Source organism: Oncorhynchus mykiss, chromosome 5, assembly GCF_013265735.2.
Source record: "Oncorhynchus mykiss isolate Arlee chromosome 5, USDA_OmykA_1.1, whole genome shotgun sequence".
Classification (NCBI taxonomy): Eukaryota; Metazoa; Chordata; class Actinopteri; order Salmoniformes; family Salmonidae; genus Oncorhynchus; species Oncorhynchus mykiss.
In genome coordinates, this window is record NC_048569.1 from 53306162 (window position 1) to 53323246 (window position 17085).

The 17085-nt window shown below is 42.0% G+C and overlaps 1 protein-coding gene across 3 annotated transcripts in view; it reads right to left on the reverse strand.

Annotated features, from left to right (window-relative positions):
• The window catches only part of kdm4b (lysine (K)-specific demethylase 4B), an 87791-nt gene that overhangs the window by 60017 nt on the left and 10689 nt on the right, over positions 1 to 17085 (reverse strand). For 2 of the 3 annotated variants that reach the window (XM_036977812.1, XM_036977811.1), the window contains exons 2-5: positions 11623 to 11969; positions 11140 to 11315; positions 7760 to 7874; positions 1903 to 2096 (exon numbers count right to left, since the gene is read on the reverse strand). In XM_036977812.1, coding sequence (XP_036833707.1) covers positions 1903 to 2096; positions 7760 to 7874; positions 11140 to 11315; positions 11623 to 11955 — 818 coding nt within the window. In that variant the 5' untranslated portion in view covers positions 11956 to 11969. The remainder of the gene's footprint in view (positions 1 to 1902; positions 2097 to 7759; positions 7875 to 11139; positions 11316 to 11622; positions 11970 to 17085) is intronic. The other variant, XM_036977813.1, reaches the window with a different exon arrangement.

The following is a 17085-nucleotide window of genomic DNA, read 5'->3' on the forward strand; positions in this document are numbered from 1 at the left end:
CCAGCGATATACTGTAAGTATAGGATATCTACCACAAAACAATTTCTGTCTTTCAGAAATCAAGCCTGTTCATGCTGGGGTCTTTTCTTGTTAATGGGAGATGGGGGAAAATGCAAACTCCTTGAGGGTAAATGTTTTATCATGTGTATCACTACAGTCATATTCAAGTCATATTTGCAGACTTGTATCCAATAAATAAAGGGGGAAAAAAACTGCCATTCTATGGTCAAAAACATAACCCAGCTAGGCTTCAGTCAATACATCCCTAGCAAGAAAGGTGGACGAAAATGAAGGGATGAAAGGTTAAAATAACAGAGGAGAAACGGACGAGGAGGAGATCGATCCTTCTCTGATGGCGGAGCCGGTATTAGTCACCCAGCGAGACCCTGGAGAGAGATTGAAGGAGAGAGAAAAACATGCTCTCACCTTGCAGACACAGCTTACAGATGACGGGGACTGCGCCGGGCGCTGACACCCGATTGCCCCTACCAAGGTCGCCCAGTGAGGTCACCTCCGTTACCGTTGCTGCGACGAAGCATCAACCCTCCAATAGCGTTCTGTCGATACCCTTATCGTCTACCGTCATTACCTTGCCGCCGTGCAACTCGTTTAGCCGGGAGTGGCTGTATGTCTTTGGGCCCGTCCCAAATGGCACCCTATTCCCCCCATAGGGCTCTGGTCAAAACTAGTGCACTATATAGGGATTAGGTTGCCATTTGGAACGAACCCCTTGAGTGCATGATACTATAGGGCCCACGCAGTCGTTGGTTCCCCCCCATTCGCTTGACGTGAAATGGCCGCGAAAGTGATGGAGATGTGTCGGCAAATAGAGGCTCTTCATGTGACTTGTGTTGGGAGAGCCATAAACGCTAGGAAATCGAATTGGATGCCAAGTGAGGCCTTTGGGAATAGTGAGTCTCGACGGGCGGTCGTATTACAAGAGGAGGAATTAGAAAATGATGGGAAGAGGGAGGGAAGGAAAGAAGGAGGGAGGGAAGGAAGGAGGGAGGGAGCAAGAGTGGTGTTCGAAGAGCGCTACTGCTACCTAGCGACGAGTGGTGGGATGGTCGGGCCGGGACAATTTCACTGTTTGTTGGACACAGACACACTCATCTTCGCAGAAAAACACACACACACACACACACACCCACCCACCCACCTAGATGTTATACCTAGACCAACAAAATAAAGGAAACGCCGACATAAAAGTGTCTTAATAGGGCGTTGGGCCACCCTCGAGCCAGAACAGCTTCAATGCACTTTGGCCTACAATTCTATTGGAGGGATGCGACACCATTCATCCACTAGAAATTCCATCATTCTGTGTTTTGTTGATGGAAAACGCTGGCTCAGGCGCCGCTCCAGAATCACCCATAAGTGTTCATGGACTCATACAATGACACACACACACACACACACACACACACACACACACACACACACAGTAGCAAATTTGAGTGAATATGTTGCTCATATTGAAGATGCTTTATACTACAGAACCCACCTGGCTCCTTAGAAACTTTTGTAAGTCTAGAGTGTCCTCCAGTGGCCATCTGTTTAAGTACACAAATGCATGTATGACCAGTCTCCTTAACTCACAAACAGGGACTCACGTTAAATTTTACACACGTATAGGAATGATAGATGCTTGAGAAGCAACTGCCAAAGCCTGCCCAGATGGGCCAGTAACCAAAAGGTCACTACTGCTACCTGCAACCCGAGCGAAGAGTGATGGGATGGTTGGGCTTGGACAATCGAATTGCTTGTAGGACACAGAGACACTCATATTCACAGAAAAACACACATTTTATTGACCTACAAGTAACACACACACACACACACACACAGAGAGCGAAAGAGATGCAAAGAATGGAGAAATAAACCACTAATTCAGCCACTGACCATGACTTGGGCTCTCCAAAGTGGAGGTAGTTGATACTGTAGAGATCCATGTCCTCTGTGTGCCAGGCGAAGGTGGTCTTCCACATGCCAAAGTACAGGTAGGGCGTGTTTACCCCCTCGATCACGATGCCACACTCCTGCTCCACCATGTCCAGCAGCGTGTTCAGGTGGCCGATGTTCCACTCACCGATCTCCTGGAAACACAGACACAAAAAAGGGAGGTTAAAAGGGTTAGTTCACCCAAAATCAAATACAACAACAACAACAAAAATGACAGTTTCCTTACCCAGCCTGTAAGCAGACTTATGGACAAGTTATGAAAGCAATCCGTGCTTTTGTTTTGTTTACCTGGCCACTGTTCCAAGTGCTCACTTTTTTAGCATTTGTGGCACAAATCTTGTGCAAGTCAATGGTTCTGATTTTCGCCTCTCGCTTCATGTTCAAATATTTGATTTTATCATTTGGGTGAACTATCCATTTAACACTGTGACCCGATTCAAGCATGTTGTCCATATTTACCAATGAAATGTAACAGTGGATTTTGTCCCCGTTCTGCCCCGGAACAGGCAGTTAACCCACTGTTCCTAGGCCGTCATTGAAAATAAGAATTTGTTCTTAACTGACTTGCCTAGTTAAATAAAGGTAAAAAAAAAAAAAAAGTAAAAATATATAATTTTTTTAGGGTTGTCCCCGACAAAAAAACAACTTATTTGACTGAAAGTCGTCTACTCTTTCGACCAATCGATTGCCTGAAATTTTTAAACGTGTATTTTTCCATTTATAGACACCCTATGTGTTTTAATAAAATCAACTACGTGCATTGAGCTTGCCTGATGCTTTAAGCTTACGTTTTGATGCCTCAAGAGGGCGCCAGAGACTTAGATAACCAGAAGAAGAAAAAAAAACTTCACCTGGCCCAACTATTCTCCTCCAGTTCCTGCTGACTTCTCCAGATTCTGCTTTTACTCTCCTGAAGTTGCCGGTAATAGGCTACACGAGGAGTTGGCAAACTTCCTCATTTGGAATGCCAAATGTATCTTACCATTTCTACCAATCTGTGTGCCAGTTATGGCCTTCATAAGTACATTTTCGTAAAACAATTTAATTTATAATAAAGTGTTCATATCTCAAAATCAATGTCATGTGGTTAATCAATATTCTATCCAAATCTAAATTAAAATTATACAATACATATCCCATAACAATCACAATGGCTACACATGACCTGTCTGCAACAAACTTGAAACTTTGTGTCAACTATTAACTTTGCTCCAGCCCAAAGTTTGCATGAGCGAATTTGCAACATTGTATAAAATATCCTGGGCCCTCAGTTTCCAGTACCAGCTAATTCTGGACAGACACAGCTGTAGGCTATTTGTACAAGGGATAAGAAGCAGTGCTTGACTTGGACAGGAGCTCAACGGAGCTGAGTACAGGCACGTCAAATGTTCTACTGCTTAACCGCCTGTTCCACTTGTAGAATATTAGCTCAAAAGTATTGTGGAGCTCCTGCACCTAAATATAAACAGTACCAGCACTCAGAATGAGTACCGGAACCTATTTCAGTCCATGTCAAGCACTGATAAGAAGACTATTTTATGATGTTTCCACTGGATCAGAGCATTACCTTTTTCCCTTTCATACCGAGTGGTAATCGAAAGGGAGAGAGAGCTAGAAAGATTTTTCAAATACATTGAAGAACTATTGCAATTCTCATCAGACGTAAAAACATAATTTTCTTGTTTGCTGCTTGATGTGAAGAGAACATTACTTTGAGAAGCTTAGGCTTACTTCCATGTGTGTGCGTCCTTACTCAACATTGACAGGAGTGCTCCAAAACAAAAGACAATGGAAAAAAGACAACAAAATTGACAGAACCCGTAAATGGAATTACATAAACCAAAACGTGTTTCTCACAAGTGTGGCATAGCTTGCGCACTCTGCAAACAATGTGTTCACTCCGACAATGAGAAAATTAAGACTGGAATAATCAAAGTAGCCACCCTTTGCCTTGACAGCTTTGCACACTCTCTTGACATACTCTCAACCAGCTTCACCTGGAATGCTTTTCCAACAGTCTTGAAGGAGTTCCCACATATGCTGAGCACGTGTTAGCTGCTTTTCCTTCACTCTGCGGTCCAAGTCATCCCAAACCATCTCAATTGGGTTGAGGTCGGGTGATTGTGGGGGCCAGGTCATCCGATGCAGCATTCAGTCACTCTCCTTCTTGGCCAAAAATCGAACATTTGGACTCATCAGACAACAACAAAATAATTCCACCGGTCTAATGTCCATTGCTCATGTTAATTGGCCCAAACAAGTCTCTTCTCCTTATTGGTGTATTTTAGTAGTGGCAATTCAACCATGAAGGCCTGATTCATGCAGTATCCTCTGAACAGTTGATGTTGAGATGTGTCTGTTACTTGAACTCTGAAGTATTTATTTGGGCTGCAATTTCTGAGGCTGGTAACTCTAATGAACTTACCCTCTGCAGCAGAGGTAACTCTGGGTCTTCCTTTCCTATGGCGGTCCTCATGAGAGACAGTTTCATCATAGTGCTTGATGGTTTCTGCGACTGCACTTGAAGAAACTTTTCTGATTGACTGACCTTCATGTCTTAAAGTAATGATGGACTGTGGTTTCTCTTTGCCTATCTGAGCTGTTAATATGCCATAATATGGACTTGGTCTTTCACCAAATAGGGCTATCTTCTGTATACCACCCTTACCTTGTCACAACACAACTGATTGGCTCAGACGCATTAAGAAGGAAAGAAATTACGCAAATGAACACACCTATTAATCGAAATGCATTCCAGGTGACTACCTCATGAAGTTGGTTGAGAGAATGCCAAGAGCGTGCAAAGCTGTCATCAAAGGGAAAGGGTGGCTACTTTGAAGAATCTCAAATATATTTTGATTTGTTTAACACTTTTTTTTGGTTACTACATGATTCCATATGTGTTATTTCATAATTTTGATGTCTTCACTAATATTCTACAATGTAGAAAATAGTAAAAATAACAAAAAATCCAGGAATGTGTAGGTGTATCCAAACTTTTGTACTGCATATATTTGTTTCCACTTGACTAAAACAATCTCGGTCGACCAACAGCCTAACGACCAAATAATCGACCAGTCGACTAATTGGGGTCAGCCCTAAGTGGATTACAGTCTAAACGTGTTTTTTAAGGTAGGAAAACAATTATATAAATATGTCTTGAACAATCCAAGGCCTACAGACATGGAGTTGCCCTGTTATAGTTGTACTTCAGTTAGTATTTACCCAGTGAATAAAGTAGATTCCCATTGCAGTCAAAATACTTGTATAACTAACCCAAGACAGACCAGAGCCTGTTGTTTCCATTGGGAGCAAATTAATCACAAGCAAGGAGGTGAGCAGAGTCAAGCATGAGCTAGTGAGATCCTAATGGCGCGTTCTGGCATTTATTTGCATATTTCCGTTAGGGAACACCTTGTGAAATAACTCTATTTACCCTTGCACTCCAAAACAAAACTGTATGAAAATGAGCAGAATGGAGGCCAAAATCAATTTCGCTCTGTCTTCTCCCACTGCCGGCCACTGGGCTTTCTCTCATCACCATATTTGATTGTGGGTGGAAACGCCAACCGGATACTTCACATTTATAAATCCGGTGAAATATCTTGTTCATTGTACTGTATTGCAGTTCTCAAGGTCATGTAATAACACATGTTAACCACCAGATGGGATTAAGGCTAAAGAACTAAAAGGATGCACCCAAAAACAGCTCAAATGAAAAGGTGTCCTTTGTCAACTGAAAAACTAAATAAACGTCTGGGGAAAAAAAATAAAAAATAAAAATACACAGATCTAATGAGAACAGATACCAGCGGTTCATCTTTATTGCTGAAATACACTCAGTTCAAATACTTCCATTCAGTGGAATAATCAGAATGGATCTCCTAGGCCATTGGCACACAAATGCTCATTTCTGGTAGTAAGGAAGTAAAGGAATTCAAGACAATTGAGTAACTCTGTCCCAAAGGGTACCTAGTGGAACTTGCTTCAATGTATCCCAAAGAAGTTCATTAAGTAACTTTTATATAATAACTATAGAAATTTCTACTTTTCAACAACAACAAAAAACAGATAGGTACCATCTAAACTTGTCCCACAAGAAATGCTCATTTACTTGTCCTGCTGCAGAACATTTTGCTACACAACCCATGTACAGTGCCTTGCGAAAGTATTCAGCCCCCTTGAACTTTGCGACCTTTTGCCACATTTCAGGCTTCAAACATAAAGATATAAAACTGTATTTTTTTGTGAAGAACCAACAACAAGTGGGACACAATCATGAAGTGGAACGACATTTATTGGATATTTCAAACTTTTTTAACAAATCAAAAACTGAAAAATTGGGCGTGCAAAATTATTCAGCCCCTTTAAGTTAATACTTTGTAGCGTCACCTTTTGCTGCGATTACAGCTGTAAGTCGCTTGGGGTATGTCTCTATCAGTTTTGCACATCGAGAGACTGAAATGTTTTCCCATTCCTCCTTGCAAAACAGCTCGAGCTCAGTGAGGTTGGATGGAGAGCATTTGTGAACAGCAGTTTTCAGTTCTTTCCACAGATTCTCGATTGGATTCAGGTCTGGACTTTGACTTGGCCATTCTAACACCTGGATATGTTTATTTTTGAACCATTCCATTGTAGATTTTGCTTTATGTTTTGGATCATTGTCTTGTTGGAAGACAAATCTCCGTCCCAGTCTCAGGTCTTTTGCAGACTCCATCAGGTTTCCTGTATTTGGCTCCATCCATCTTCCCATCAATTTTAACCATCTTCCCTGTCCCTGCTGAAGAAAAGCAGGCCCAAACCATGATGCTGCCACCACCATGTTTGACAGTGGGGATGGTGTGTTCAGCTGTGTTGCTTTTACGCCAAACATAACGTTTTGCATTGTTGCCAAAAAGTTCAATTTTGGTTTAATCTGACCAGAGCACCTTCTTCCACATGTTTGGTGTGTCTCCCAGGTGGCTTGTGGCAAACTTTAAACAACACTTTTTATGGATATCTTTAAGAAATGGCTTTCTTCTTGCCACTCTTCCATAAAGGCCAGATTTGTGCAATATACGACTGATTGTTGTCCTATGGACAGAGTCTCCCACCTCAGCTGTAGATCTCTGCAGTTCATCCAGAGTGATCATGGGCCTCTTGGCTGCATCTCTGATCAGTCTTCTCCTTGTATGAGCTGAAAGTTTAGAGGGACGGCCAGGTCTTGGTAGATTTGCAGTGGTCTGATACTCCTTCCATTTCAATATTATCGCTTGCACAGTGCTCCTTGGGATGTTTAAAGCTTGGGAAATCTTTTTGTATCCAAATCCGGCTTTAAACTTCTTCACAACAGTATCTCGGACCTGCCTGGTGTGTTCCTTGTTCTTCATGATGCTCTCTGCTCTTTTAACGGACCTCTGAGACTATCACAGTGCAGGTGCATTTATACGGAGACTTGATTACACACAGGTGGATTGTATTTATCATCATTAGTCATTTAGGTCAACATTGGATCATTCAGAGATACTCACTGAATTTCTGGAGAGAGTTTGCTGCACTGAAAGTAAAGGGGCTGAATAATTTTGCACGCCCAATCTTTCAGTTTTTGATTTGTTAAAAAAGTTTGAAATATCCAATAAATGTCGTTCCACTTCATGATTGTGTCCCACTTGTTGTTGATTCTTCACAAAAAAATAAAGTTTTATATCTTTATGTTTGAAGCCTGAAATGTGGCAAAAGGTCGCAAAGTTCAAGGGGGGCGAATACTTTCGCAAGGGACTGTATGTGATTAGAAATGCTGTCACCGGGGCTGACTTACCGGGTCGTAGATGGAGCCGCTGACGTCGGCGCCGTAGATGGGCGAAACAAAGGTGAGGTTCTTCCAGTATTTCCTCTCCAAGTCGTCAAAGTCCTTGTGTCGGGGAGTACAGTACCTGAGAGAGAGGAGGACAGGGCAGTGTTTAGTAGGCACAAAAACTGAAAAAGAAGCTTTGAAAGAGAGATACCATCTCAATTTCTTCCAATAAAAAAAACAAAAACATTGAAGCACTTTTTTTCTACAGTGTGCCCTAATGAACATGACCCAGTAACAGTCGGGAGATTTAAGAGTGCCTTTCATCCTATGACCAGTCGAGACATTGGATATAGACACTGAAGGTAAAGACAGTAAAAACCTGTAGCGTGAATACTGATTTTTCTTGCAAAGCAACCCGATAATATCTAATGACTACAATAATAACCGTATCTAAAGAATGAATCAAAAGGTTTACAATTAGGGCTGGGAATTGCCAGGGACCTCACAATATGACATAATTACAATACTTAGGTGCCGATACAATATGTATTGTGATTCTCACGAGTCTATATATTGTGATTCGATACTGCGATCTGTTCTTTTTAGATTTGGTGTTCCAAACATATTGCTCACTATACGTCTGCAGCAGAGAGACAAGAGAGAGCATGACAAAATGTGTTTTGTTCAGTCATGGAAATAAAAGCACTGAAAACATGTTGGCTCACTATTTTAAAAAACAAGATGGAGGACAAGCTATAAGATGAAAAATACCAGCGTTTTGGCGCAGGTACAGATGACTAGCGCTAGCTAATGCAACCTAGGAAAAAAAAAATACATATACATATACCTGAATACGGTCTCTAGTCTAGGGCTGGGGCCAAAATATCATATCGGAATATTTTTCACATTTTGGACGGTATTTTACTGTTTTTGAAGAACAAAAAAAAGCTCTAAGAATATATTTTAAGAAAAGTTCATAACCAAATGTTCTGTCGAACCTAAGTGCGGTCGCACAGCTCCACTCGGCCCTGCCGCGCAGAAGAAATATCAGCCCGCGCAGAGAAGCACGCGAATTAACTTCACTCAACTTTCTATTGAGTTTTCCCCTTTGGTTAACACTATTAAGGTTTCACTCTACTGTGAGAACTGTGATCGAATCAATGCAATATTCGCCACTTTCAATGTAATGTACCCGAAACAAACTACGCAATTAGTATGCAAAACTAGCTGTGCAAGAGATTTTCTTGTGGACAGAACACATTGGAGTAGGATTCTATTGCATTGACAGGCACGACTCAGGCCCGCCTGGACTGTTTAAGCTACAGTACAGACCAGTCATGAGTGTATAATGAGTAGATGTGCGGGTTTTGAGATCAAAGCGAGAGCTGCGTGTACCACTTGTGCCCATTTGTTCAAATTCTTTGCTAGTTAGTGAGTTTTTAGCCCAGCTATAGTTAATTTATAGTCAACAAATGGGGGGAGTGGTTGCTTCCTACAAGAGCACAAAAAGTATGCATTTCTAGCCATCTTTGAAAAGCGAGTCAGGTAAACAGCTTTTTTTCTGTCTTAAAGGGTCAGTGTTGTATTTTGAGATGGTATTGAACATTACGTAGAGCGTAGCATAATTTCTCTGATTCTCTGCAATAATGGTATGGGAATAATAACAACATTTATTTTGCAAGCCCTGCAAGTCTCACGGAATGTAGGTCTACATTGAACACCACACATTGGCTGCTACTGTAGACTGAATGGTAGAACAGCTATTTCCATGTTAAAAATGTTATGGAAAGCATTTTGTTTTTGATGGTAGGCCACTGTGGTAGGCTTACATTATGATCAAATAGCCACAGTAGCCTACTTGGCCACTGTTAAAACTGTAACTTAAAGCGGGTACACCCTCAATGTTCACAGCGTTGCACAGAATTTTCACAACATTCAAGTTTGCGCTCAACAGACCGGAAATTTGCCCAGTGCCTAAATTTTGTTCATGACTTTAGGGTGGCAACATATTAATTATAAGTGATTTCAAAGTGGGATTTCTCCATTCTGATTGTTTAATACTGTTCAATCCAACATTTATTATAAGCATTTATCCATTTCTGCACTTTTGTTATTATTTCCACACTGTGGCTTTTCACAACATTCAAGTTTGCGCTCAACAGACCGGAAATTTTCCCAGTGCCTAAATTTAGTTCATGACTTTAGGGTGGCAACACATTAATTATAAGTGATTTCAAAGTGGGATTTCTCCATTCTGATTGTTTAATACTGTTCAATCCAACATTTATTATAAGCATTTATCCATTTCTGCACTTTTGTTATTATTTCCACACTGTGGCATATAGGGCTGCATGATATGGGTAAACAATCAAGGCCTTGTTTATTGGTGTACTGTTGGAATCATGGAAGTATAATGATTATTGTAATTCAATAGTTGAAATATAGTGGGCAACACTTTGAATACATTGTTGTTTGACATGACAACAAATAAATAAGAATTATTGTGACAGGGTAGGAACCCAAGTGTTGGTCAGTGTTTCCCAGGGGACCCTATACGATGTTACATCCCACTTCTTTGTGCAGATAGCCAGCATTGATAGCTAGCTAGCTAACATATTCATGCCTATTCCTAATTCATGCCAATCGCCTATTCCTCTCTGATTCAGAAGACACTGTTGCACAAACAACACGCTGATCTAGACCTACACTAGCACTGATATCAGCCTGTATTATCTAGCTAGGTCTGCTTTAACTGATTACATTTAGCTAGCTAGCTGTTCATCTAACTAGCAATTAGCATTAACAGCAAACATTTATTTTTAGCCATCATTTGCTAAGAAAAGACAAACTAGCTGTTTGCAGACAGTAAGATACACAAACTAAGTGTTACTACAGAACGCTTTGAAAGCATCATCATTGTCAACAACATCTTGTTGCGTCTGACCATGCAGAATGCAGAGTGAACGGGAACTGCTTTCCTTGAGAGGCAGGGCTTGTTGTGGGAAGCAGCATGCAAGAAGAGGGAGACAACTTGAAAGTAGCAAATGGAGTAAACTACAAAAACTGGCATTACACATGCCGGAGTTGCGTATCACATTTAACACTTGCTATTTAAACTGCCTTGATTCTAAACATATATTGTTTCTATTGTAGAAATACAAATAGAGAGATTTGAGAACTGTAATAAAAAAGGGAATTACAAATTAAATGTATTGTGAATAATATTATTAGCAAACCTAACATTGATATACTGTTATAGAAGGTAAAGTAAAAACCCAAACCGATTAGTGCATCAATATTGGTACATAGTAAAAGACAGTATACACCCAGCCCGTATCTCTTCTGCACTATTTTGACTGTGTCTCATTGAGTGTAGAATGGCTGGTAGCTAGGTGAGGACCTACGTTCTGCTGTTGGCCAGTTGACGGTACTCCCCGACGGTCATGGACTTCTTCTGGATGTTGTACTGGGTGAAGAGGCCCGACTGGCCCGTCACCACCTGCATGATGGGAGCAGGGATCACCATCTCCTCGATGGTGTCGTACGACTGCCGCGGCTTCCAGCCCTTAGGAGGAATCACCTGCGAGAAGAGGAGGAGGGACGGAGAGAACGTGAGCGAGAGGATGAGAGTGAAAGAGGGGACAGAGCAAGAGAGGGGAGGGGGTAGAGAGAGCGAGAAACATGTGGCAAAAGTAGGTGGAGCTACAGTGACATTGCATGGCTGAATTCAAACAAAACTGTCAGAATCTAGAGCACCCAGGAGATTTTTATGTGAACTGTTGTCTTGTTATACTGCAAAATATACACAATAGGACTACTTTTTCAGAGTAGGTCAGTTCTAATAGGTCAGAAAGCCATTTATATGAAAAGTGTGTGTATGTGTGTACCTTTGCCAGGCCTGCACGGTGTGCTCCTTGAGTCTCCATGTAGGCAACGTATTTGGCAAAGTCCTTGAATTCCTCCATGGTTGGCCGGAAGGTCATGATCTTACACCCCGGGTTCATGACTGGGACTGGAGGAGCTGGGGTAGGGGCTGGATCTGAGGCTAGCTCTGGGGCTTGAGCTGAATCTGGGGTTAATTCAGGAGCTAGGTCTGGGGCTGGATCTGGGACCAGGTCTGGTGCTGGGACTAGGTCTGGTGCTGGGGCTAGGTCTGGCGCTGGGGTTGAAGCTTCCAGCGACATGGTGGCAGTTGGATCTGGGGGCACTGTCAATGACATGGAGGCAGGTAGAACTGAAAATACAAAAGGACAACCTATAATCTACAACAACAAAGCAATAAGACACATATGGTCACAGGTCTGACTGTATCATGTGTTTCAGAGTAGGAGTGCTGATATAGGATCAGGTCCCACCTGTCCATGTAAACATATTCATTTTTATCTAAAAGGCTAAATTGATCCTAAATCAGCATTCCTACTCTGAGACACTTGATACATAGGGCCTCCCGAGTGGCGCAGCGGTCTAAGGCACTGCATCTCAGTGCTAGAGGCGTCACTACAAACCCAGGCGGTATCACAAGCGGCCTTGATCGGGAGTTCCGTAGAGCGGCGCAAAATTTGTCCAGCATCGTCCGGGTTAGGGAAGATTTTGGCCGGGTTAGGCCATCATAGTAAATAATAATTTGTTCTTAACTGACTTGCCTCGTTAAATAAAAGGTTAAATTAAAAAAATATATATATATATTATTTGGCCCCTGAGCAACAGAGAGGTTTAGCCGAATGAACGACTAATGACTGTGAGGTTAGAATATGATTCTAAACACTTCTACATTAATTAATGTGGATGCTACAATGATTACACATAATCCTTAATGAATCGTAAATAATGATGAGTGAGAAAGTTAGACAAACAATGTACAAGCAAATTATGTTTATAAAATTATTATTTTGGTCTCATCGACTGTCAATCCTTGCTTGTATAGCTCATTTACACTGAACCAAAACATGAACACGGCATGGAAAACGTTGGTCCCATTTTCATGAGCTGAAATAAAAGACTACAGAAATGTTTCATGCACACAAAAAGCTTATTTCTCTCAAATGTTGTGTACACATTTCTTTACATCCCTGTTGGTGAACATTTCTCCTTTGCCAAGATAATCAGGTGTGGCATGTCAAGAAGTTGATTAAACAGCATGATCATTACACAGGTGCACCTTGTGCTGTGGACAATAAAAGGCCACTCTAAAATGTGCAGTTTTGTTACACAACACAATGCCACAGATGTCTCAAGTGTTGAGGAACCTTGAAATTGGCATGCTGACTGCAGGAATGTCCAACAGAGCTGTTGCCAGAAAATTGTCCACCAGAGCTGTTGCCGCCTCCAATGTCGTTTTAGAGAATTTGGCAGTACGTCCAACCGGCTTTACAAACGCAGACCACGTATAACCACGCCAGCCCATGACCTCCACATCCGGCTTCTTCCCCTGTGGGATCGTCTGAGACCAGGCACCCGGACAGCTGATGAAAGAGAGTATTTCTGTCTGTAATACAGCCCTTTCGTGGGGAAAAACAAATTCTGATTGGCTCGGCCTGGGTGACAACCCCAGTCATGTGAAATCCATAGATTGGGGCCTAATTAATTGATTTCAATTGACTGATCTCTTTACATCAGTGGTTCCCAAAATGTTATAGTCCCGTACCCCTTCAAACATTCAACCTCCACCCGCGTACCGCCTCTAGCACCAGAGTCAGCGCACTCTCAAATGTTGTTTTTGCCATCATTGTAAGCCTGCCACACACACACACACACACACACACACACTATACAATACCATACATTTATTAAACATAAGAAGGAGTGTAATTTGTCACAACCCAGGCTCGTGGGAAGTGACAAAGACCTCTTATAGGACCAGGGCACAAATAATAATATAATAATAATCAATACTTTTGCTCTTTAGTTTACCATCTTATATATAAAAACCTTATTTGTTCATAGAAAAATGTGAATAACTCACCACAGGTTAATGAGAAGGGTGTGCTTGAAAGGATGCATGTAACTCTGCAATGTTGGGTTGTATTGGAGAGTCTCAGTCGTAAATCATTTCCCACACACAGTCTGTGGCTGTATTTAGTTTTCATGCTAGTGAGGGCCGAGAATCCACTCTCACATAGGTACGTGGTTGCAAAGGGCATCAGTGTCTTAACAGCGCAATTTGCCAAGGCAGGATAATCCAGAAATCTGGCAGTGCCTTCTGATTAAATTCAAATTTTCACAGAACTGCTTGTTGCAATTTTGATGAGGCTCTCTTGTTCAGATATCGGTAAGTGGACTGAAGGCAGGGCATGAAAGGGATAACGAATCCAGTGGTTTGTGTCATCTGTTTCAGGAAAGTACCTGAAAATATTGCACACCCAACTCACTCAGGTGCTTCGCTATATCACATTTGACATTGTCCGTAAGCTTGAGTTCACTTGCAACACAAAAAAAAATCATACAATGATGGAAAGACCTGTGTGTTGTCCTTGTTAATTAATACAGACAGAGAAGAACTCCAAATTCTTAATCATGGCCTCAATTTTGTCCCGCACATTGAATATAGTTGTCCCTGTAATCCTAGATTCAGATCATTCAGGGGAGAAAAAACATCACCCAGGTAGGCCAGTGGTCATCATGCAAGCGGTCAGACAAGTAAAAATTCTGGTCAGTAAAGAAAACTTTAAGCTCGTCTCTCAATTTAAAAAAAAAATGTGTCAATACTTTGCCCCATGATAACCAGCGCACTTCGGTATGTTGTAAAAGCGTTACATGGTCGCTGCCAATATCATTGCATAGTGCAGAAAATACACAAAGAGTTCTGGGGCCTTGCTTTAACAAAGTTACATTTTCCATTTTCACATTCCCTTGGCAGCAAAAGCCTCTCAGTGGATGCTGCAGTGTACCCAAGTGGCGTCGGGAGCAACTGCTTGCTGTCTCCCTGTCATGGCTTTGGCACCATTAGTACAGATACCAACATGAGCAGCAGCTATGTTTGGCTACATACGGACAGTTAGTGGAATTCCCGCAAGAGAATATTAATATGACTGGATGTTAATTATTTCACTAGGCTACCTGTATTTGACATTGTGTTGTTATTTCGCTGAACACTAGATGGTTTCATTTTGGCAGTGAAACGAGGCTACTCGGGCGAGAAAAAAAAACACCCATATGTATAGCCCCGTTGGAAAATGCCTTTGCTGTCCCTCTCTGTGATCTCCGGTCCGTCTGCTGTAGAATAGTTCATCAGAGAGTCTCTGGTTGCGTTCCCCAGAAGTCCCAAGGTCTTTCATGGTTGTAGTTCTCTCAGCGGGCTCTGGATAGTGTGTGTTGTAATGGGTACTTCAGACGTACCATTCTCCTAGAGTTGATCTATTCTAACCGATGCTTCCGCAGTTGTCCGTAACCTCATCCTAGACATATGCACATTTTTAGCTGCAGACTGGTTAAGGGCGTCTAGGATTTGCTCTTTCTGTAACAATCTATTGGTCTTTAGTGTTTAACCATTCGTGACGTCCAGTTCACACCATCAGTCTCCTTGGTTTGTAGGGATTTATATTCCAACATGTAGCTACCGCTTCATGCTTTCTGGTCTATTGTAAATTTTGTCGGAAGTGGGTTTTATACTGGAGTAGAAAAGGATGTCTGTGCTCACAGGGGTGAGGCCACTGACTGATCCTAAGTGACTATGAAAAACAATTCTCATTTAGAAGACTAACATCACATTGTTATCTTCCCAAAAGTATTCCTATACTCAATTATTTATTTTATACAACATTCAGATGCAAACCCCATATTTGAGAAGTGTATACAAACAAAGAAACAGTAATGTGTGTCTCCTGTCCTTCATGAGGTCACCAAATGAAACAAACTCGACAAGACTGTTCCTTAAATGTCCACGGACCACTCCAACTGCTTGGAATACAGAAATACTGCTCAATTATTCAACCTTTGATGTCCAAGTGTCTCTCTGTGTCCACAATCACATTCCAATCTCGATACTACAGAGCATTATGACCGCCATAAAGCGGCCCCCGTCCACCTCTGTGGGAGAGAGAGGGCGCTGTAGAGCTACTGTAACCTGATCCTTCAGATCTTCACAGGAGAGTCATGACACCCGCAAATGCACATGTACAAATTAAAACACTAGAGTCAAAGCAAATTAACATCATCTTCAAGACAAAATTGACCAGATACTTTAACAGTATATGAAAAAAGTGATCACTGGTTAAAGATGGGGTTTTGACGTCCATTTGAGTACTCGATTACTCATACCCATCCCCAGTCCGTTCATGAGATTACTGAATCTGAACGCTTGACACCTAGGAATTATTTGCCCAGTATTATTTTGAAGGCTCAGATGGTGTTGGGATAGGTGGATGGTTAGCCTACTGACTTTACAAATTAGGCCTAGTTCTAAAATGTAATGAATATGAGCACATATTAAATCAAACACAACCTTACTGTGAAATGCTTACTTATACAAGCCCTTAACCAACAATGCAGTTCACGAAAGAGGTAAGAAAATCTACCAAATAAACTAAAGTAGAAAATAATAAAAAGTACAATAACGAGACTACATACCAGTACCGAGTGAATGTGTGGGGGAACAGGTTCTGGGGACCCATGCCAAATCTTGAGTCTCCTGAGGGGGAAAAGGTGTTGTTGTGCCTTCTTCACGACTGTCTTGGTTTGTTTGGACCATGATAGTTTGTTGGTGATTTTGGACGCCAAGGAACTTGAAACTCTCAACCCGCTCCACTACAGCCACACCGATGTTAATGGGGGCCTGTTTGGCCCACCTTTTCCTGTAGTCCATGATGAGCTCCTTTGTCTTGCTCACATTGAAGGAGAGGTTGTTGTCCTGGCACCACACTGACATGTCTCTGACCTCCTCCCTATAGGCTGTCTCATCGTTGTCAGTAATCAGGCCCATCACTGTTGTGTCGTCAGCAAACTTAATGATGGTGTTGGAGTCGTGTTTGACCACGCAGTCGTGGATAAACAAGGAGTACAGGAGGGGACTAAGCACTCACCCTCAAGGGGCCACAGTGTTGAGGATCAGCGTGGAAGACGTGTTGTTGTTGCCTACCCTTACCACCAGGGGGGTGGCCCGTCAGGAAGTCCAGGATCCAGTTGCAGAGGGCGGTGTTAAGTCCCAGGGTCCTTAGCTTAGTGATGAGCTTTGTGGGCACTATGGTGTTGAATGCTGAGTTGTAGTCAATGAACAGCATTCTCACATAGGTGTTCCGTAGTACTCACCGGCTTCGTGAATTTTTACCTGTTTAAAGGTCTTGCTCACATCGGCTACCGAGAACGTTATCCCGCAGTTGTCCAGAACAGCTGGTGCTCTCATGCATGGATCAGTG